This window comes from Mobula hypostoma, chromosome 4 (assembly GCF_963921235.1).
Source record: "Mobula hypostoma chromosome 4, sMobHyp1.1, whole genome shotgun sequence".
Lineage (NCBI taxonomy): Eukaryota > Metazoa > Chordata > Chondrichthyes > Myliobatiformes > Myliobatidae > Mobula > Mobula hypostoma.
In genome coordinates, this window is record NC_086100.1 from 199,100,083 (window position 1) to 199,123,827 (window position 23,745).

At 43.2% G+C, this 23,745-nt stretch overlaps 1 protein-coding gene across 3 annotated transcripts in view; it reads left to right on the plus strand.

Annotated features, from left to right (window-relative positions):
- Positions 1-23,745, plus strand: part of alms1 (ALMS1 centrosome and basal body associated protein) — a 96,432-nt gene that overhangs the window by 13,533 nt on the left and 59,154 nt on the right. For 2 of the 3 annotated variants that reach the window (XR_010017785.1, XM_063047194.1), the window contains exons 5-7: positions 12,329-14,144; positions 17,905-18,046; positions 22,088-23,083. Coding sequence is in view for 2 of the 3 variants with exons in the window: in XM_063047194.1 (XP_062903264.1) it covers positions 12,329-14,144; positions 17,905-18,046; positions 22,088-23,083 (2,954 nt within the window). In the remaining variant the exon portion in view is untranslated. The remainder of the gene's footprint in view (positions 1-12,328; positions 14,145-17,904; positions 18,047-22,087; positions 23,084-23,745) is intronic. The other variant, XM_063047196.1, reaches the window with a different exon arrangement.

The window sequence follows — 23,745 nt, forward strand, 5'->3', positions numbered from 1 at the left end:
GCGGAAGTGGTGAATATGGGTTTGATTGCAACGTTTACTGGAAATTTGAAAAGGTACATGGATGGGAGAGGTATGGAGGGCTATGGTCTAGATCAGGGGTGACCAATCTTTTACGTTCCATGCGTAAGTTTTTTCACTCACGAGTTCAGATGTGCCATACAACTCTTGTACCCCCATTCAATTCTTGTAAAAAATATGTTAATATAGAACTTGTGCGTGAAAAAATCGCATCTGAACTCATGCGTGAGAAAATTGAGGCACGGAATGTAAAAGGTTGGCCACCCCGGTCTAGATACAGGTGGATGGGACTAGGCAGAATAGTGGTTTGTCATGGACCGGATGGGCTGAAGGGCCTGCTTCTGTGCTGTAGTGTTCTAGGACCCTTATCCTTGAGGCTGGAAGATTCCCAGACTTGCAAATGGATTTAAAAGAACATTACTGTTAATTCTTAGAAGTGGATAGCCAGAGACTTTCCCTGGACAGAAATGGCTAACACAAAGGGGCATAATTTTACAGTGATTGGAGAAATGTGTATTGGATGACAGAGGGAAGTATTTTACTTGGAGAGTGCTGTGTGTGGAATGCCCTGCTGAGGGTGGCAGTGGAGGCAGATACATTAGGGACATCTAAGAAACTCTTAGGTAACCACATGGATGATAGAAAAATGGAGGCCATGAGGGAGGGAAGAGTTGGATTGATCAGAGTAAATTAAAAAGTTGGCAGAACATCGTGCTTCAAACGGCCTGTACTATGCTTTCTTCACTTGGATTTCGTCACTTGTAAACCCCAGTCAGTTCGGATCGGCATAAACATCTCCTCCACAATCTCCGTCACCACAGGAGCACCACAGAGATCTGTACTTAGCCCCCTGCCCTCTTGCTTTAAACCTATGACTGTGTGGCTAAGTACAGCTCCACCACCATATACAAGTTTGCTGACACCACTCCCGTGAGCAGTATCAAAGAGGGTGATGAACCAGCATACAGGAGGGAGATTGAAAACTTGTCTGAGTGGTGTAATAACAACAACCTCTCACTCAATGTTATTAAGACCAAGGAACTGATTGTAGACTTCAGGAGAGGGAAACCAGAGGCCCATGAGCCAGTAATCATGAGAGGATCAGAGGTAGAGAGGGTCAGTAACTTTAAATTCCTGTCCTAGACCCATCATATAAATATTATTGCAAAGAAAGTGCCTCTACTTCCTCAGGAGTCTTTGGAGGTTTGGCACGTCAAAAAAACCTTGGCAAACTTCTGCAGATATGTGGTGGAAAGTGTGCTGACTGGCTGCATTACGGCCTGGTATGGGAACTTCAACGCCTTTGCGCGGAAAATCTGGCAGAAGATAGTGGATTTGGCCCAGTACATCACAAGTAAAACCCTCCCAACAACTGAGCATCTCTACATGAGATGTTGCTGGAGAAAAGCAGCATCCATCATAAAGGATCCTCACCACCCAGGCCAGAATCAGAATCAGAATCAGGGTTATCATCACAGGCATGTGTCGTGAACTTAGCAGCTGCAGTTCAATGTCATACATAGAAGAAGAAAAAAAATAGTAAATAAATAACTAAATCAATTATGGTATAGGTATATTGAATAGATTGAAAATCATGCAAAAAACAAATTATATATTTTAAAAAGTGAGGTAGTGTTCATGGGTTCAATGTCCATGTAGGAAGCAAATGGCAGAGGGGAAGAAGCTGTTCCTGAATCACTGAGTGTGTGCCTTCAGGCTTCTGTACCTCCTACCTGATGGTAACAGTGAGAAAAGGGTTTTCCCTGGGTGCTGGAGGTCCTTAATAATGGACGCTGCCTTTCGGAGACACCGTTCCTTGAAGATGCCCTGGGTACTTCTAGTACCCAAGATGGAGCTGACTAAATTTACAACCCTCTGCAGCTGTATTTGGTCCTGTGCAGTAGCCCCCCCCCCCACCCCCACACCAGACAGTAATGCAGCCTGTCAAAATGCTCTCCACGGTACATCTGTAGAAGATTTTGAGTGTACTTGTTGACATGCCAAATCTCTTCAAACTCCTTAAGGCTGTCTTGCCGCCTTTATAACTGTATCAATATGTTGGGACCAGGTTAGGTCCTCAGAGATCTTGACACCCAAGAACTTGAAACTGCTCACTCTCTCCACTTCTGATCCCTCTATGAGGATTGGTATGTGTTCCTTCATCTTACCCTTCCTGAAGTCCACAATCAGCTCTTTTGTCTTACTGATGTTGAGTGCCAGGTTGTTGCTGCGACACCACTCCACTAGTTGGCGTATCTCACTCCTGTACGCCAGCAGTCCCCAACCACCAGTCCGCAAAGCATGTGCTACTGGGCCGCAAGGAAACGATATGATTTGGCGATATGAGTCAGCTGCACCTTTCCTCATTCCCTGTCATGCCCACTGTTGAGCTTGAACGCACGCAGGGTCATGATCTGCACGTCATCCATGTCAGCGCGGTAAGGAGATCAATGTCAGCGCGGTAAGGAGATCAACTCCTGGAGCTTGCAGATGACGGCGGGCTAAAAAGTATGTTTGACGTAATATCTCTGCTGGCATTCTGGATCAAAGTCAAGGCTGAATATCCTGAGATAGCCATGAAAGCACTGAAAGCGTTGCTTCCATTTCCAACATATCTTTGCAATGAATGCAACGAAAACTAAATTGCGGAATAGACTGGACATAAGGAACCCCCTCCGAGTATTGCTGTCTCCCATCACCCCTCGATGGGACCGTCTTGTTGCAGGAAAACAAGCCCAGGCCTTCCACTGATTCAGCGATATTGGTGTGTTGCAATGATTTTATATGTTCATACGGGGAAAATATGTGCTGTGTGTTTAATATCCAAATGTTCCTTAAAATGTTATGATGCTATTGACTTATATAACCATATAACAACTAGAGCACGGAAACAGGCGATCTCGGCCCTTCTAGTCCGTGCTGAATGCTACTCTCACCTAGTCCCGCCGACCTGCACTGAGCCCATAACCCTCCATTCCTTTCCTGTCCATATACCTATCCAATTTTTCTTTAAATGATAATATCGAACCTGCCTCTACCACTTCTACTGGAAGTTCGTTCAACACTTACTTCAAGCTCCCCTGTCCTCCCTGGTAACTGACTTATCACTATATTCATGCGAGGAAAATATGCGCTGTGTGTTTAATATTAAATTCATTAGATAAACCCTTTTAGAAACGAAATTGAGTGTATTAGCCACTTATCACCTATATTCTGGTCGTGATTAACACTGCCCCCGCCCGAAGAGAATCGCCAAAAACGATTTGTAGAAAAAAATCGGCACGTACATCATGCGCAAGCCACGCATGCGTACTGGTGCCTGCACAAGGCTTCATGCTCATTGTAGTCTTTCTCAGGATAAACACAACGTATTTGACTGCTACTCTTGTCCGATGGCAACCCAACCCCCCCCCACCCACCCGGGTCGACCGGTCCGCAAGAATATTGTCAATATTAAACCGGTCCGCAGTGCAAAAAAGGTTGAGGACCCCTGCTGTACGCCCTCTCATCACCATCTGAGATTCTACCAACAATGGTTGTATCATCAGCAAATTTCTTTCTTTCTTTTTTAATCTTTTAATTACTTTTCTAAAATTATAAACAGAATAACAATATTGATACAAAGAGATTGGAATTATCTTATTGTTGATAAACATGTACAAAAAAAGACTTCAAATAATACAGGTGTAATAGACTTCCAAACTCTTAATATAGTTCGTCATAAAAAAAAGAAATAAAAAGAAAAAATAATGCAAAGAAAAACCCCCCCAAAAAACAAAAAAAAAAACCTGAATACTAAACCCAAAAAGAAAGCAAACGGAACAAAACAAGGCTGGACCAATATCTTAAATCGAATGCATTCAATAATGTCGTCAACTCTGCTCCTCTGTTCATATTTTTAAGTTAATAAGAAGGATGCAGAAAAGGTCGAGTTACATCATATGGAAATGTTGAATAAATGGCTTCCAAGTCTCTTCAAATTTAACCGAAGGATCAAAAATGTCACTTATAATTTTTTCTAAATTTAAACATGGTACAGTTTGGGAAAACCATATAGTAGGAGGGTTGGTCTCCTTCCAATTCAATAAAATGGATCTCCTGGCTATTAAAGTAACAAATGCGATCATCCAACAGGCTGAAGAGGATAAAGATCTATGTTCCGTCATTGGCAATCCAAAAATTGCTGTAATAGGATGGGGTTGTAAGTCAAAATGCAAAACTGTTGAAATAATATCAAAAATATCTTTCCAGAATTTTTCCAAGAGAGGGCAGGACCAGAACATACGAGTCAAGGAAGCCACCTCAGAGTGACATCTGTCACAAATAGGGTTTATGTGGGAATAAAAACGTGCTAGTTTATCTTTAGACGTATGGGCCCTATGCACTACCTTAATTTGTATTAGCGTATGTTTCGCTCATATAGAGGAAAAGCTAACTAACTGAAAAATTTTATCCCATTTCTCTATAGGTAGGCAAAGTTGAAGTTCCCTTTCCCATTCATTTTTAATTTTATCAGATGTACCTGGCTGTATTTTCATAATTATATCATAAATAGTTTCTAATAATCCCTTCTGAAAGGGATTTAAACCTAAAATTTTATCAATGATATCAGTAGGGTATGAAATTGGAAAGGTAGGCAGCGTGGTATTTAAGATGTTTCTTATTTGTAAATATCTAAAAAAAAATTGGATCTGGGCAAATTATATTTATTAGATAACTGTTCAAAAGACCTGAAACAGTTATTCAGGAATAAGTCACGGAAACTTGTTATACCTTTCATTTTCCATATCAAAAAGGCTTGATCCATAACCGAGGGTTGAAAAAAAAATTAGATATAATAGTGCTTGATAATATAAATTTGTTAAAACCGAAAAATTTACGAAATTGAAAGCATATTCGTAACGTATGTTTCATTATTGGATTAACCATTTGTTTATTCAATTTAGATAATACAAAAGGAAGTGAAGTTCCTAAAATGGAAGTCAAAGAGAACCCTTGTACGGAGTAACCTTCAAGGTTTACCCAATGTGGACTTGGAATTATATTCCAATCTTGTGTCCAAAATATTAAATATCGAATATTAATTGCCCAATAACAGAATCTTAGATTCGGCAATGCTAAACCACCATCTTTCTTGGACTTCTGTAAATATTTTTTACTTAACCTGGGATTTTTATTCTGTCATATATAGGAGGAAATTTTAGAATCAATAGTATCAAAAAAAGATTTAGGAATAAAAATTGGTATTGCTTGGAGTAGATATAAAAATTTAGGTAAAATAATCATTTTAATAGCATTGATTCAGCCAATCAATGATAGAGACAACAGGGACCATTTAGTAATCAGTTGTTTAACCTGACTAATTAATGGTAAAAAATTGAGCTTGAGTAAGTCCTTATGTCCCTTAGCAATTTTAACTCCCAAATAAGTAAAATAATCAGTAATCAATCTGAATGGTGAACATCTATAAATGGGAACCTGCATATTTAATGGAAAAAGTTCATTCTTACCAAGATTCAGTTTGTAACCAGAAAAACTGCTAAACTGAGCAAGCAGAGTTAATATTGCCGGAATGGATTTCTCCAGGTGAGAAATATATAATAGTAAATCATCTGCATATAGTGATAATTTATGTGTCTCATTTCCACGGGTAATACCAAATATATTAGGAGAGTCACAAATAGCAATAGCAAGCAGAGTTAATACTGCCGGAATGAATTTCTCTGGGTTAGATATATATAGTAGTAAGTCATCTGCATATAGTGATAATTTATGTATCTCATTCCCTTGGGTAATACCAAATATATTAGGAGAGTCACAAATAGCAATAGCTAACGGTTCCAGGGCAATGTTGAATAATAGTGGACTAAGAGGGCAACCCTGCCTAGTACCACGGAATAACTGAAAAAAGGGAGATCTTTGATTATTAGTAAATACTGAAGCCAAAGGAGTAAAGTATATCAATTTAATCCAAGATATGAGTATCGGACTAAAATTAAATTTCTCAAGCGTATTAAACAAGTATGCCCGTTCGACTCTATCAAAGGCTTTCTCAGCGTCCAGTGAAATGATGCATTCTGGAGTTCTTGGTGAAGGAGTATAAATAATATTCATTAATCTCCTAATATTAAAGAAGGAGTAATGATTTTTAATAAATCCAGTCTAATCAACAGAAATAATTTGAGGCAATACATTCTCCAATTTCGTTGCCAATATTTTAGAAAAAATAGATGTAGGCCTATAAGATGCACATTCAATAGGATCCTTATCTTTTTTAAGAATTAGGGAAATAGAAGCTCGGTAAAAAGATTGTGGTAATTTCCCTATAGATACTGCATCCCTAAGCATTCTACATAACCAAGGAGACAGTATAGTAGAGAAAAATTTAAAAAAATTCTACTGTATATTCGTCTGGGCCAGGTGCTTTATCTGAGTTCATCAAAGAAATAGGACTTTTTATTTCTTCTACCGTAATAGATACATCTAGTTTTAAACGTTCATTGGGTGATAATTTTGGAATATTTGATTTCTTTAAAAATTCATGCATTATAGTGGAGTCATCAGGAAATTCTGATTGGTATAGGGAGGTATAAAATTCTTGAAAGGATTTATTTATCTCATCATGATCAACCGTCAGAATACCATCTTTTTTACGAATCTTAACAATCTAGCGTTTAACCAAAGCTGATTTCAATTGATTAGCCAATAGTTTCCCAGTTTTATCACCATATATATAGAACTGACTCCTAGTTTTAATTAATTGGCTTTCAATCGAAGATGATAGTAATAGACTATGTCCCATTTGAAGTTCGACTCTCTCTTTGTAAAGCTCCTGATTAGGAGCAATAGAATATTTTTTGTCAATTTCTTTGATCTTGTCAGCCAGCTTAAGTATTTCATTATTAGTTCGCTTTTTTAATCCAGCAGAATATGAAATAATTTGTCCACGAATATATGCTTTAAAAGTATCCCATAGTACTCCGCTGGAAATTCCCTCTGTAAAATTCATTGTAAAGAATAAATTAATCTGTTCCTCAATAAAATTAATGAAGTCCGAATCCTGAAGCAAAGAGGTATTAAATCGCCATTGCCTAGTACTAGATGATGTATCCATTGACTTAATAGATAGTCTGAACGGCGCATGATAGGAGACAGCAATGGAGTCATATTTGCAGTCAATAACAAGTGGAATTAATCGAGAGTCAATAAGAAAATAATCAATTCTTGAATAATGATGATATACATGTGAAAAAAATGAGAACTCTTTCTTGTTGGGGTGTAAGAACCTCCAAATTTCTGAAATTCCAGAGTCAACCATAAAAGAGTTAATAAAAGTAGCCGATTTGTTAGGAAGTACTTGATTGGACATAGATCTATCCATCAAAGGATTTAAACAACAGTTAAAATCTCCGCCCATAATCAACATATAATCATTTAAGTTAGGAAGGGATGTAAAGAGATTCTTAAAAAATTCAGGACAATCAACATTTGGGGCATAAACATTAAGCACAACAACTTTTTTGTTAAATAACAAACCAGTAATGAACAAAAATCTACCATTTGGATCTGAAATAGTCTCATGATGCACAAATGAAATTGACGGATCCATAAAAATAGGAACGCCTTTCACTTTGGCCTGTGAGGAGTTGGCGCTTCCAAAACCTAAAAAAATGCTGATTATCCTCTTTCCGGACTTGAGTTTCTTGTACGAAGATAATGTGAGCGTTCATCCTGTGGAATACTCTAAAAAATTTTCTTCTGTTTAATTGGGTGGTTTAGACCATTTGTATTCCAAGAAACCAAACTAATGATCTTATCCATAGTACTGAAATCGAACATAAGGTATGTAAACAGAATACAAACTCATGACCCCAGAAGAGGAAAGAAGGTTCAAAGAAAAACTGGAAGTCACGACATTTTGGACATTTTGGTAGTTTCAAGTCAGCCCGTTTAAGGAAACAATCTAAATTAAAAATAAGAACAAAAATACCCCCCCCACAAAAACCCAGAAAAAAGCCAGAAAGTAGCCAATGCTAAATCTACTGCTAAATCTAACCCTGTCTTTCCAGAAGGCAACCCAAAAGAAATAGGTTTATCGTAAAAAAGCACCACCCACGGTCAAAAAAGTAAAAAAAAAAGCAATTACTATAAATGTAAGGAAAAGTTTACAACAATTACAAACATAAAATAGTTCATTCTTATTCATATTTCAAAAAAAAACCAAGCGCCAGTTCATATTATTAGTTTTTCGTATATAAATGATCGGAAATGAACCAAGAAGAAAAGAAAATTCTGAGAAGGAGAAGGAAGCGATCCACCATCTTAAGATGTAATACTTCTCCAATAACGTTTCAAAAAAAAGGAAAATCAAACATTAAACCTGTTACTAAATTACTTTCAAAAGCAAAAATATTAAAAGTGAAATATACAAAATCACTAACAATAAAAGAGTACTTTCACGTAAAAATATGAAAAATACCTACACTACAGAATCAAGGCAAGAACCCGCAAAATATAAAAAATCTAAATGTGTAAGCTAGATATTAGTTTTTTTTAACAAAAAGGAAACGAAAAACAGATTTAAAAAAAAAGGAAAACAGTGCGTTAATTAGTCCTTGGCAGAGGAAGACAAATTGTTGAGAAAACTTTGAGCTTTGCCTGGAGTTTTAAACAAACAACGAGAATTATCTGCCATAACAACTCTCAAACAGGCTGGGAATAGCAACGCTAATTTGTAGCCTTTCGACAAAGTTCTGACATCTGTGGTTTAAAAGCCATCTGTTCTTTCAATACTTCCTGGCTGAAACCTTCAACGATACGAAATTTAAAACTTTGAAATTCGATCATGCCTTTCCGCCAAGCAGCTCCTATCACTTGTTCCTTAACATGAACGTAATGAAACAGAACAATGACGGGTCTCGGTTTAAATTCTTTAGAAAGTTTAGGGCGTAAAGTACGATGTGTGCGGTCTAGCAATGGGGGTTCCTCCAAAATTTCTGGACCAAACGCATCCAATAACAATTTGGAAAAGTATTTAGTAGGATCTCCCGTCTCAACATCTTCAGGAAGTCTGATTATCCGTAGATTCTGTCGGTGATAACGATTTTCAAGATCGATAATCTTTGCTTTATAACGCTCCAACTGCTGAGTTGTCGAGGTTACATTTTTTCAAGAGATTCAATTTTTCGATCCCTTTTGCAACCAGCTTCATCTAGATCCGAGATTCTAATTTGTTGTTGATCAACTTCGTGTCTAAACGATTTAACGTCATCTTGAATCGTCTTCAAAACTTCTTCAAACACAGCAAATCTTTGGTTAGGTGTATTCTCTAGGAATTTCGTAATTATTTCAACAGTTAATGGAGTCTCCTTCGATGCTTTTGGATCGCCATCTTTTTTCCAGTTCCCGCCGGAGTCCTTTCCGTTTTTAACTTCTCGTCCTCTGGTCAGCATCTTCAGTAAGTTAAAATCGAGGTTCAAAGATATATTTGTGGTATAAACCCTTTAGTGTAGGTATAGATAAAGTAAATAAGGGTGGTTACAGGTAAAAGGAGTAAAGGGAATGGAGCGATGCCAAAGTGTACCTCGTGCCATGAGCGCCTCCTGGAAAGCAGCAAATTTATACAAACGTTTGTAGATGGTATTTGAGCTATGCCTAGCCACACAGTTATGTGTATATAGAGAGTAGAGCAGTGGGCTAAGCACACACCCCTGAAATGCGCCAGTGTTAAGCATCAGTGAGGAGGAGATGTTAACACCAATCTGGCCAGGTTCTGTAACTCCTTAATCAGGATTGTGGGAATGATGGTATTAAATGTTGAGCTATAGTCGATGAACAGCATCCTGACATAGGTGTTTGTGTTGTCCTGGAAGTCTAAATCCATGTGAAGAGCCATTGAGGTTGTGTCTGCCATTGACCTGTTGTGGCGATAGGCAATTTGCAATGGGTCCAGGTCCTTGCTGAGGCAGGAGTTCAGTTTGGTCATGACCATCAGTGTAGATGTGAGTGCTACTGGGCGATAGTCATTAAGGCAGCTCACATTCTTCTTAGGCACTGGTATAATTGTTGCCTTTTTGAAGCAAGTGGGAACTTCCGCCCATAGCAGTGAGAGGTTGAAAATGTCCTTGAATACTTCCGCCAGTTGGTTGGCACAGGTTTTCAAAGCCTTACCAGGTACTCCATCAGGACCTTCTGCCTTGCGAGGGTTCACTCTCTTTAAAGGCATCCTAACATCGGCCTCTGAGACAGCAATCACAGGGTCATCAGATGCAGCAGGGATCTGCACGGTTGCAGTTATATTCTCCCTTTCAAAGCGGGCATAGAAGGTGTTGCGTTCATCTGGTAGTGATGTATCGCTTCCAATCATGCTATTGGGTTTCGCTTTGTAGGAAGCAATGCTCTTGCTCTTTCCTCACTGCTGCCATCGGGTAGAAGGTATAAGAGCTTCAGGTTTTGCACCACCGGGTTCAAGAATAGTTACTACCTCTCAATCATCAGGCTTTTGAACAAAAGGAGATAGCTGCTCTCATTTAAGGACTCTGTTGTATTGTTATTTTATGCTCATTATTTATTGCTATTTATATCCGCATTTGCACAGTTTACAGTTAAGTTCCTGATGTTTACAGTTACTGTTCTTTTAAGGCATCCGTTAGTCTTGTGAGACCACGGATCTGCGCCTGGAAAGTCTTCACTCTCCAGGGCGCAGGCCTGGGCAAGGTTGTATGGAAGACCGGCAGTTGCCCATGCTGCAAGTCTCCCCTCTCCACGACACCGATGTTTTCCAAGGGAAGGGCATTAGGACTCATACAGCTTGGCAGGCCTGGGCAAGGTTGTATGGAAGACCGGCAGTTGCCCATACTGCAAGTCTCCCCTCTCCATGACACCGATGTTTTCCAGGGGAAGGGCATTAGGACCCATACAGCTTGACACCAGTGTCGTCTCAGAGCACTGTGTGATTAAGTGCCTTGCTCAAGGACACAACACACTGCCTTGGCTGGGGATCGAACTCACGACCTTCAGATCGCTAGTCGAACGCCTTAACCACTTAGCCACGTGCCCACAGTTACTGTTCTATAGATTTACTCAGTATGCCTGCAGAAAAAGAATGTGTTGTATGTGGTACTGTGTATGTACTCTGATAATGCATTTTACTTTGAACGCTGTAATGTTCTATGTTCTAAACTTGCTGCCCTTTAGTTGCCCTCTCACTGACAGGTAGACAATTCATTCTTTACTTTGTCAGGAGCTGTGAGCCTCTGTCAGCTCCAGTGCAATACAACTGACTGTGGTGATCAGCAGGCAGGGTAGGGGTAGAATTATCAGCTGGACTGCAGATTCCAGGTGGCATATTTTGACAGGAGGAATAAGGCAGTCATTTACTGTGCATAATGAGAGAGAACTGGAGGTGTAGATACACAGATCATCAAAATAGTGACATCAGTAAATGCTGTTAATGGAAGCATAGGCCAAAGTTTGAAAAGCAGAAGTTTTATTAAACTTTAGTAGAACCATGTTCAGTCCATATAAGGAAGTCTGCTCTCTATGTTATAAAATTAGATGTGGAGCCACTAGAGTTGGTGCAAAAAGTCCAATGAGTCTAGAAGTGATTAACCAGTCAGCAAAACGGAACAAGAAGCAAACTGCTGGAGGAACTCCATAGGTCAGGCAGCGTCTACGGAGAGAAATGTTCAGCCAATATTTCAGGTCAAAACCCTTCATCTGAACTGAAAGATGGAGGGGAGATGGTCAGTCTAAGGAGGTGAGGGAAGGGGTGGACAAGAGCTGGATCCAGGTGAGGATGGATGGTAGATGGAGAGGGAAGAGTGCGAATAGTAATCAAGTCTGGAAGGTGATGGGTAAATCCACTTCAGGGCGAATGATGGATGAGAGGCGAGTGCAAGTAGTGATAGACAGGGAGATAGGTGGGGTTTGAAGATGTGCTAGGGGCAGCCTGCATGTATCACATTGCTTCCACTGCCAATATAGAATACCCACAACTTACTAACACTAACTGGTATGTCTTTGAGATGTGGAGGAAATTGGAGCACCCAGAGGAAACCTACCCATTTTACAGAGGGGACACCATTCTTAGACAGTGGCAGGAATTGAGCCCCAATTGCTGGCACTGTGAAGTGTTACACTAACCTCAATGCTACCGCACCACCCCTGTTGAGCTTTGCTGCAACATTAGTCTCAGTAACTTCTCTCTTGTTTTCCTGTAGCATACAGACAGGAGCTTTTGCTTGAATGCACAGCACTTTACACTGTCTGTGTGGCGATAGTCACCACTTTCTGTTCCATTGTATTGCAGGCCTGCTCCTGATCTGTCTGGAGTATCACATGAGGGATGTCCAGGAGCATTCCGGGCCAACAACTTGTTACAGCCGCTTGTTTCAGCGGTATCTTCAGGCCACGTGAAGGGTAGCCCTTCTCCTTCTTGTGAAGAGCAGACAGCCCGGCATGGCAGCGATGCCTGGATCCTGTCCCAGTGCCCACTCAAGTCCCCCACCCCTGGTTCAGAGGCTACAGAGGATGAGGACGTGTCTCACACAGATAGCTACATCCAGGACCAGCGCTTCATGGAGCTTCCGTCCCTCCCTTTGGGGCGCGAGTCGTATCGCGTTCCCTTTCTTGACTGCGGGCCGTTGCTGGCGCAGGAGGTGCCCACACATCCATTATCAGAGCAGCTGGATCTGCTCGGTCACTCTGGGATGCAAGCTTCAGGGGTTCATTCCAATCAGAACAGTGGCCCGCCGAGGCTAGGGGCAATTACCCGTGGCTCCATGGCCCCTGGGGTGGATGGATGGAGGGACACCGACCAGCAGTGTTCCAATGCAGAGGATGGGCAGGCCTCACTGCAGCCTCTGCAGAATCAGAGGGATCCGGAGATCTCTTACCAGCATCAGCCGGGAGGCGAGGCTGCTCAACCATCTTGTCCTAATGGAAGCCATGAACCGTCCTCTGCTGGGGGACCAGATGCGTCAGGCAGCGGCGGTACCACGGGAACCAGGCTAGTAACTTCCATCACGAATTCCCACACTCCCAACAATGACAAGGTTGATACTGCTATCAAGGTTTTGCCCAACAGAGGCAGCAAGGAGCAGGAGAGCCAGTTGTCTCCTGTGGTCTGCCTACTGAGCTGCACCAATTCGTTTCTTACCCCTACCATGGCAGCCCCCCTCTGTCAGTCCACACCAACCAGCTACCCCTCGGGCCAGGGCAGGCAAGCAGTGGGTCACCAGCCTGAATCTGCTGGCCCCCTTGGTTTCCTGTCGGCACCATCCTGTGAGGAGCTGAAGTCTCACTGCGCCAGCCGGGAGCCTGTGCCTCCTGGCACTTGGCAGTCTTCCCCAGCTGCCACACTGTCCCTGCCTCCCCTGGGCTACTTGGAGAAGGCAAGAGCCTCAAACCCAGGGATGCCTCTTAGCTTCGATAGCTTGGTGCTCCGTGGCCTGAGGGGGGTGTCTCCCCGTCAGCGAGCTTACAGTGCCATTGCCGACTCCCTCAATCACGTGCTGGCCCGGAGCAGTGGGGGACAGGACCTGGGACGCTCGCCCAAGAGGAACATCGCAGTGGCCTTTGGAGCTGGGCCGGGATCCGTCCAGACTGCTGGTGGGACCGGTGGCTGCTCGCACGCAGGCATCAGGAGCGACAGCCCAGACCGCACCTCATTCTGCAAACCTGACCCCTCTCCTTGCCCCCCAAAGGATGTTGGAAACTGCAGCGTTGACTCATTGGGGTCAGACAGTGCCAACAGTGAGGGTCTTCAGCCCGGCCACAGTGCAGCTGACCTCTTGCAACAGGAGGTCCTTCCAGAGCCCAGCTCCAGCAAAGGGCAGGAGGAGGACAGCCTGGAGCAGAACTCCGGTCTACCTGAGCACCGGATACTCTCTCCCTTCCCAGAACCACTGATCGCCGCTCACACCCACCAATTCAAGACGACTTTCACAGAAGATGGCATGAATCCTCAGGCTAGCTCCCTGGACACCAGCCAAGCTGGCGAGCGCACACTGACCACGTCCGGCCATTCATTGACCAGCCTGGAAGTGGACAACTACGTTCCCATGTGGGCGCCATCATCATTGACTACCGAAATCAACCACTTCAACATCGATGACCGAATTCCGGTAGGTCTTGGTTTCAGAGCAGTCTTGGACTCCTTGCTGTCCTGGGCTGGAATGTCCCATGTGCACAGTGTAAATCTACTCCATCTCTCTGTCCCTTTGTCTCGCTCTCCCTCTCTATCACATTCTGTCAAATACCCAGATCACTTGTTTTACATTTATTTATTCAGCGTTACAGCATGATAACCGATTCTCCTCGTCCAATGAGCCTGAGTTGCCCAATTACATCCATGTGACCAATTAACCTACTAGTCCGTACTAAACTGAAGCACTCAGAGGAAAATCACGTGGTTGTGGGGAAACGTACGAACTCCTTACAGGCAGCCACAGGAATTGATCCTGGGTTTCTGGTGCTGTAATAGCATTACGCTAACTGCTGGTGTTCTGTGCTACTCCATGTCCCAATTGTTCTCCCTGTGACAGTAAGTTTATTTTATTTCTAATTTAGTGATGCAGCGCAGGATAGCCCCTCCTGACCCTTTGAGCCACGCAGCCCAGCAACCCCCTGACAAACCTCACTTAACTTTAACCAAATCATGGGACAATTTCCAATGACCAGTTAACTGTACAGAGACCCTTTACAGAGGACGTTGGGATCGAACTCTCAACTCTGATGCCCCCGAGGTGTAAGAGTATCGTGCTAACTGCTACGCTACCATTAGTAGCAGATTTTATGGAGAAGCACAAATCATGAGGATCCGTTGATTAATTATTCAGTTTTCTGATCTGTGGTCTGGTACTAAGACCAGTACATATTGCCCATCCATTGCCAGCTGACATGCTGATGAGTTGGTGCCTTGAACCATGGTTCTTGTGAAGGTGCCCCCACAGTACTCATGGACATTGAGCTCTTGTTGGTAGAATGTACTAATGGAGTGTGCCGGTTACAGAGAAATTGGAATTGGTCTATTATTGTCACATGTACCAAGATGCAGTGAAATACTTGTTTTGCATACTGTTCATACAAACAAATCATTACACAGTGCATTGTGGTAGAACAAGGGAAAGATTCAGATTTACCTCTTGTACAGCACAACATACAGTGAAATTCTGCATTGTTAACGAGCAGTACAGCCAAGGATGTGGTGAGAGCAGCCCGCGTGCATCCAGAGCCCACGTAGCATGCCCACTTTGCTCAACACAACACACAACACAGAACTACGTGACAGAAACAACAACCACAGCAGCAGCAAAACAAGCCCCTTTCCCACTCACTTGCACACAGAGACAGGCCCCCAACCCCAGAACAAAACAGTAACAATGCAGAATAAAGTGTTACAGTTACAGAGAAAGAGCAGTGCAGGCAGACAGTAAGATGCAAGGCTATACTGAGGTAGTTTGTGAGGCCAAGATTCCATCTTGCGTACTTGGAAGCCGTTCAGGAGTTGAATAACGGTGGGATAGAAGCTGCCCTTGAGCTTGGTGATTTGTTCTTTCAGGCATTTGTATCTTCTGCCCGATGGGCACCCTGTGCAAGCTTCCGTGTGGAGAGGCGTGTCTAGGCCTTGCTGGCCGGTTCCCTCTGGGACTGTAGGTCAGGTTGGTAGATTAGCTCCTGGTGGTTGGACGATCGTCAGACCTGGAAGAAGATTTAAAAAAGAACATTATTAAAAATTCTTAGAAACATAGAATTTAAAAGAATGGATACTAATCAAGAGGGCTGCTTTGTTTTGCACAATACTGAACTTCTCATCTTTAGAGGCATCTGGACTAGGTACTCAGCAGGTCAGCCAACATCTATGGAGATGAATAATTAGCTGATGTTTCGGGCAGAGACCCTTCATCAGGACTGGAAAGCAAGGGGGGGCGGGGTGAAGCCAAAATAAGGTGGGGGAGGGGAAGCAGTACAATCTGGTGAGTCCAGGAGAGGGGGAAGGTGGGTGGGTGGGGGAGGTAGGATGAAATAAGAAGCTGGGAGGTGATAGGTAAAAGAACTAAAGGGCTAAAGAAGGAGGAATCTGATGGGAGAGGAGAGTAGACCATGGGATAACAACTGTTTGAATGATCAGGGCATAGAGGGATGCAGAATTACTGCAGATCCGTTGACACAAAGGTCAACATAGTTGTAATGGGCCTGTTTCTGCAATATATATCTCTACGATACAGGTGTAACAGCTGAACAGCTTTCTCCTGTGTGAGATATTCCTCCTGTTGGGAGAGGGTACTCAGTGTTCCCAGGTTCGGTTCTGAAGGTGGGTCAGGTTTCAGCAAGGAGTGGGATTCAATAGCTCTGGCCTTTGGAAAGGAAGAGTTCTTCAGAATTTTGTGTTATGTGTCACTCAAGATTTCCAGCATCTCTAGAACCTCTTGTGGTTCTAATTCCCAGTCCTAAACCTGGACCCCCATTACTTGAGGTCCAACCTCATTGACCATGGGGCTTGAGCATAGGCAGTGAGGAGCAAAGGGGCAGAGAAACCGGCGGTGCTGCTGAGTGAAAACATTGTTGTGTTCTGATCTGGATCAGTGTGTGACCAGCGCCTATGGGCTGTACTGGGCAAAATCCAATGGAAATGTCTGGCTAGTTTATCATCAAAGATCAACTTTAATCACCATATATATTTACATGTATTAGGAAATGGCTGAGGTGTGTTGGCACAGCATGCAACAACAAAATATAACATTCAACAATTATAAAGAATAAAGTTGGAGTTCAAGTATGAATATGGAATAAAATACATATTTTGTATTTTATCGATGAGAAGATCATCGGGGTCTCTCTTCCTGCCATCACAGACATTTACACCACACACTGCATCTGCAAAGCAAACAGCATTACAAAGGACCCCACGCACCCCTCATATAAACTCTTTTCCCTCCTGCTATTTGGAAAAAGGCACCGAAGCATTCGGGCTCTCACGACCAGACTATGTAACAGTTTCTTTCCCCAAGCCATCAGACTCCTCAATACCCAGAGCCTGGCTTGACACCAACCTACTATACCCTCTACTGTGTCTACTGTCCTGTTTATTATTTATTATTATTTATTGTAGTGCCTGCACTGTTTTGCGCACTTTATGCAGTCCTGGATAGGTCTGTAGTCAAATGTAGTTTTTGTATTGCTTCATGTAGCACCATGGTCCTGGAAAATGTCTCATTCTTACTATGTTCTGTACCAGCAGTTATGGTTGAAATGACAATAAAAAGTGACTTGACTTGACTTGGTAAATAACAGCATGTATTTATAATGTAAATAGCATTATTAAACAGTTGTTTGAAGTATCTATAGTGCACAGCGACAAACTAACTAGAATGGTTCATCTGATTAATTCCTGGGGTGGGAAGATAGCATAAACACATACAGTACCTGATGCTTTGCAGGAAAGTGGTATCCATCATCAGGGACCCCCACCACCCATTACATGCTTTCTTCACAGGAAGAAGATGTAGGAGCCTCAGGACTCGCACCACCAGTTTCAGGAGCAATTACTACCCCTCAACCATCAGGCTCTTGAACAGAAAGGGATAACTTCACTTGCTTCATCATTGAAATATTCCCACAGCCAACGGACTCACTTTCCAGGACTCTTCATCTCATGTTCTCAAAATTTATTGTTTATTTATTATTATTCTTCATTTGTATTTGCACAGTCTGTTGTCTTCAGCACTCAGTTGAGCAGCCTAATTGGGCAGTCTTTCATTGATTCTATTATGGTTATTATTCTATAGATTTGTTGAGTATGCCCACAAGAAAATGAATCTCATGGTTGTATATGGTGACTTACATTTACTTTGAGTTTTCTAATTGGTCTGTTACTTCCCTTAGGTTTACCTCCGGAATCTGGGAATTGACCAGTCTCCCACCAGCATACTGGGATCTAGAGGGCTTTTGAAGGAGGTTGAATTCAGTGCCTCTGAACAGAAAGTTCTGCAAGAACCAGGGTTGGAAAGATTTTCGGTTTCAGAAGGTAAATACCTTATAAAACAGTTACTGTACTTGCACAGAGGTATGCAGTGGGGGCATCTGCACTGGGATGGTAGAGTGGGCTCAGACTGGGCCGGTTCAGCATGTCTTTGACAAACCTCTGTAGATGCACAGTGGAAAGTATCCTGATTGATTCAGTCAAGTCAAGTGAAGTTTATTGTCATTTAACTACATATACGAGGGGTGATTGATAAGTTCGTGCCCTCGGGTAGAAGGAGTGAATTTTAGAAAACCTAGCACATTTATTTTTCAACATAGTTCCCTCCTACATTTACCACTTGGTCCAGCGGTCGTGGAGCAACGGATCTTGGACCTCCAGAAAGTGTCCACAGCAGGGTGATTGATAAGTTCGTGGTCTAAAGTAGAAGGAGATGAGTTATACAGCTCTTGTTACATGCACGTGCAGGTCAATGCTTTCAGTGATTATGCAGAAAGATTGAAGCTAATAACTCATCACCTTCTACCTTAGGCCACAAACTTATCAATCACCCGTGATTAGTTATTAACCTCAAACTTTCTGCATAATCACTGCAAATCATTGATTTGTATAACCATATAATGTATATAGAAGCGAGACTAAGTTTCTCGGAACTAGGGTCTAAAGCACGGTAGCACACATAACACACAATAACTTATGAAGGTAAGGATAAAATCAACAGATGAATTTCACATAAATAACAAACTAAGGTGCATTAATATTAAATATTTTAAGGTATGGAACAGATTAACCAGTGACACTTCAAATACGAAGTGGCAGGGAGTTCAGAAGTCTAATGGCCTGGGGGAAGAAAATGTTTCTCATCTTGACCATTCTTGTTTTTATGCATCATAGTCTCCTGATTGCATCTCAGCCTGGTATGGAAACACCAATGCTTCCCCCCACCATCCAGGCCTGTCATCAGGAAGGAGCCTTGGGTCCCACACCAACAGGTTCAGGAACAGTTATCCTACAACTTTTAGTTCCTGAACCAGAGTGAATAACTTCACTCCCCACAGCACTGATCTGATTCCGCAACCAATGGATTCACTTTCAACAGTTCTACAACGCATCATCTCAGTATTATCTATCTACAGTGCCTTCTAAAAGTATTCAGCCCCCAACCCTTTGTGCACAAATAACTCTTACAATCTGGGATTTTGATCAAAATAAATGAGATTTTTTATTTGTGAATCATGCTCCTTTTTTCCACAGTAGAAACAATAAAAACAGGGAAAATTGTAAAGCATGAAATACTAAAAATTCAAGAACTGAAATGTTAACAGTTCAAAAGTAGTCATCCCCTTTGTTCAGTACTTAGTTGAACCATCCCTTGCAGCTATTACAACCAGAAGTCCTTTTAGATAAGTCTCCATTAGCTTTGTACAACATGATGGAGCAAGATTTGCCCATTCCTCCTTGCAAAGTTGCTCAAGCTGTGCCAGATTAGTTGGGGAGCGGCAGTGGAAGGCAATCTTGAGGTCTTGCCAGAGATATTTGATTGACTTAAGATCAGGACTGACTGGGCCACTCAAGGACATCAATTTTCTTCATTTGAAACCACTCTGGCTGTGTGCTTTGGGTCGTCCTGCTGTAAGAAGAACTTCCTCCTCAGTTTAAGCTTTCTGGCAGAGGGTGTCAGGCTTTTATCCAGGATCTCTGTATTTAGCAGCATTCATCTTCCCTTCAATCCTGACCAGATTTCCAGGCCCTCATGCTAAGAAGCATCCCCATAGCATGATGCTACCTCCACCATACTTTATAGCAGGGATGGTATTACCTGGCTGATGAGCAGTATTAGATTTATACCACATGTACTGCTTAGTGTTGAGGCGAAAAAGTTCGACTTCAGTCTCATCAACCACAACACCGTCTTTCACATCTTTATGGTATCTTTTAAATGATGCAAAATCTTGACAGGCAAGAATGTGCTTGGGCTTCTTCCTTACCACTCTTCAATAAACACCCGTTCAGTGCAAGGCCTTGGAGATTGTGAACTTTTGAACTTAATCTCCAGTTGTAGCCACTTGACTTCAGCAGCTCACTCAGAGTGACTGTTGGCATCACAGTAGCCTCCCTTGCAAGTGCCATTCTTTTCTGGTGACTCAGTTTAGATGGTTGGCCTGACTGTGGCAGCGTGGCTGTAGTTTCATATTTTTTCCACTTTTTCATGATGGACTGCATTGAGCTCCGAGGTATGTTAGGCGTCTTTGAGATGGTCTTGTATTGTACCATTCCACAGATTTGTGCATCTCTGTTATCATCTCCCTGACTTGTTTTGAATGGTGTTTTGTCTTCGTTTTGGTTTGGTATGATGAAAATCTACCATACTGTTGGAGCTTACAGAGAGAGAGGGAGTATTCTTCTCAATTCATTGAAAACAGGTTATCTTCTTATTTTCTAAATTAGCAAATTGGATGAGTTGGTATGGTAATATACAATAAAATAGTAAATCCTACTTCAATAGATTTTAAATTTAGAAAAGGGGACAAAGTGCGAAAACAGCGGGGACTGAATAATTTTCAAGGCACTGTATCTATCTAGTCTTTTTTTGTTTTTGCACATTGGTAATTTGTCAGTGTTTGTAGGTTTTCATTGATTCTTTTGTAGTTTTTTGTTCTACTGTGAGTGCCTGCAAGAAAATGAATCTCTGGGTAGTATATTGTGACATACATGTACTATGATAATAAATTTACTCTGAGCATTTAAGACTGTGACCATCCACCTTATCTGTGCCTGTCATAACTATATGAACTTCTGTCCAGTCTCAGCTTCTTTACCTCCAGAGAAAATAGTTCCAGCCTATCTAATCTCTCCTCGTAACTCAAACACTCCAGTCTCAACTGCTGTTGTTGCTTGCCTTGGGTTCACCTGATGAAGGAACAAACGATTCCTTCAATGACATAGACAATGCTGGAGGAAATCCAGGGTATATTTAAAGTTGAGGGTGATGGGTCCTTGATTAGTCAGAGCGTTCAAAGATTGAGGAGAAGGCGGGGAATAGGGTTGATAGTATCAGCTATGATAGAATGGTGGAGTAGGCGTGATGAGCTGAATGGCCTACTTCTGCACCTATGTCTTATGGCCTAATTTAGCAAGTCAGGTAGCATCATTGGAGAGGAATAAACAGTTGATGTTCCTGGCTGATCATCAGATTCAGTTTCAGTTTCATTTAATTATCACGTAATGTGTTATTTGCATTAACAACCAATACAACCTGAGGATGTGCTGGGCGCAGCCCACAAGTTCCATCAGGACGGGAAAGGAAGGGGCCAGAAGCCAGAATAAGGTGTGGGGAGGGGAAGGACTACAAGCTGGCAGGTGATAGGTGAGATCAGGTGAGGGGGAAGATGGGTGGGTGGGGGAGGTGAGATGAAGTTAGCATTTTGCTGAGTTCATTTAACATTTAGTGTGTGTTGCACGAGATTTCCAGCACCTGCAGAATCACCTTTGTAAATGATATCCCAACCCGTTAATGTGTGTGCGGTAGACTGAACCGGGTTCTCTGAATCTCTCCGTTCCTAGTTTAACCTCATTCATAATTGGTGGGAAGAGGATCAGCTTTTATTTAAAGCTGGGGACCTGTGGGATGCCCTGACTGGGCGCATGGTAATGTAGCGGCAGTGTATTGTTTACAATGCCGGCTGTAAGGTCAGGATTCATTTCCCACCGCCGTCTGTAAGGAGTTTGTACATTCTCCTCACGACTGCATGGGATTCCTCCCACATTCCAAACGTGCAGGTTAGAGTTGTGGGCATGCTATGTTGGCGACACTTGCGAGCTTCCCTCAGCACATCTTGGACTGTGTTGGTCATTGAGATGCTGGTAATTCAGAGCAACACACAACACTGAAGGAACTCAGCAGGTCCGGCAGCATCTAAGGAAAAGAATAAACAGCTGAAGTTTCTGGCCGAGACCCTTCATTACTCTGAAACATCGACTGTTTATTAATTTCCAGAAAGGATGCTGCCTGACCCTCTGAGTCCGCCAGTATTTTGTGTGTGTTGTTTGAGAAGATCTTTTCTTATCTTTTTTCTTAATTTGCAGAAGTCTCTGCAAAGGATCGTGATTCTGTCTGCACTTTCTATTCGGATGTCCTGACCCACAGCACTTCCATTACCTTGGGCGTGGAGACAGGCCGGAATACTCCCAGTCCGGGCGGGCCATCACTGGGGGTGGCTGAGATGAAGGGGCTGGAACCAGTTGTTAGCCCATGCCCCTCCGGCTCCAACGACAGCAGCACCTGGCGCCCAGTTCAGGCTCTGTTTCTCCCAAAGGCCTCCCTCAACCAATTGGACAATGCTGCTGCCAGTTCTCTGCTGCTCTACTCCTCGCCCGGCAGCAGGGGGGTGCTCGCTGCTCCTGTCGCAGATCCGGGTGGGATAGAGACCCCCCTGCCTAGTCCAGGGGGCTGCCGAACCTACCATCTCCCCTGCAACCGCATGCCTCGGCGTGATGACTCCTTCATCGGGTCGAAGACACTGAGTGAGATCCGCAGGCTGCTGAGTGGGGAGAAGATGACGAATTCTGGCCAGGACGAGGCCATGGTGCTGGGGTATGATGAGAAAGAGGAGCCCCTCTGTCAGTGGGACCAGTCTGAGCCCCTGACCCAGTGGCCGGAGGCTGAAGTGGGGGCTGTCCGCGTACACCCTCCCACTGGCGGTAATCCCAAAGGTACCATCTCTTCATTGCTGATGGAGATAGAGCCTGTCTCCGTGAGACGCTCAAGCAGGGTTGAGCCTGAGGGCTGCAGTGGGGCAAACCTGGGCCGTGTGGTGCCCAGACTAGATCCAGGGCACCATACCACAGACTCCTCCCAACTCACCACCACTACCTCCCTTGGTCAGGCAGTTCCTTGCCTCCCCGGCCAGCCCAGCAGAGCCTGGGCACCCACTAGCAACACTGAGTTGGGCGATTCGGTGGACAGCAGCCACGTGGACATCCCTGATGCCCGAGAGACCAACCCGCTGGCAGTATGCCATCCTGCAGCATTGGCGAGGAACTTCAGCCCTGCTGTACAGACCATGGACCCTACTATACCAGGTATAGCTCTGTCGTTGTTATTATTATTATTATTATTAAAGGTACAGCATAGTAACAGACCCTTCCAGCCCAGTGAGCCCACACTACCCAATGATACCCATGAGACCACTTAACCTTGTACGTCTTTGGAACGTGAAAGGAAACTGGAGCATCCGGAGGTTACGGGGAGGCTGTATAGACTTTTTACAGACAGTGGCGGGCATTAAACCTGAGCTGCTGGCACTGTAATAACATGGGGATACTGTGCTGCCCCATGTCTACAAGGTCAGGTGGTTCAGTGGTGGCAGAGGGATGCTCAGTGTTACAGGCTGAGACTCTGCCTCAGGGTTGAGGGTGTAGAGGGTAGGTAGTCAATATATAGCAGCACAATAGGGTGAGACAGAGCTAGAGGAACTCAGCAATTCAGGCAGCATCTGTCCAGTAAAGCAGCTTTGACATTTCAAATCAATCCCTTCCTTAATATAAACCAGCACAGGGTCGTCAGCCCACCATGTTGTGCTCATTCTTCTAACATACTGTAAAATCAGTCTAACCCTTCCCTCCATACACAGCCCTCCTCTTTGCTAATATCCGTGTGCCTATCTGAGAGCTTTTTAAATGCCCCTGGCAGCACGTTCTATGCAACCACTTCCTGTGTTTTTAAAAAAAAACCTACCTCTGAC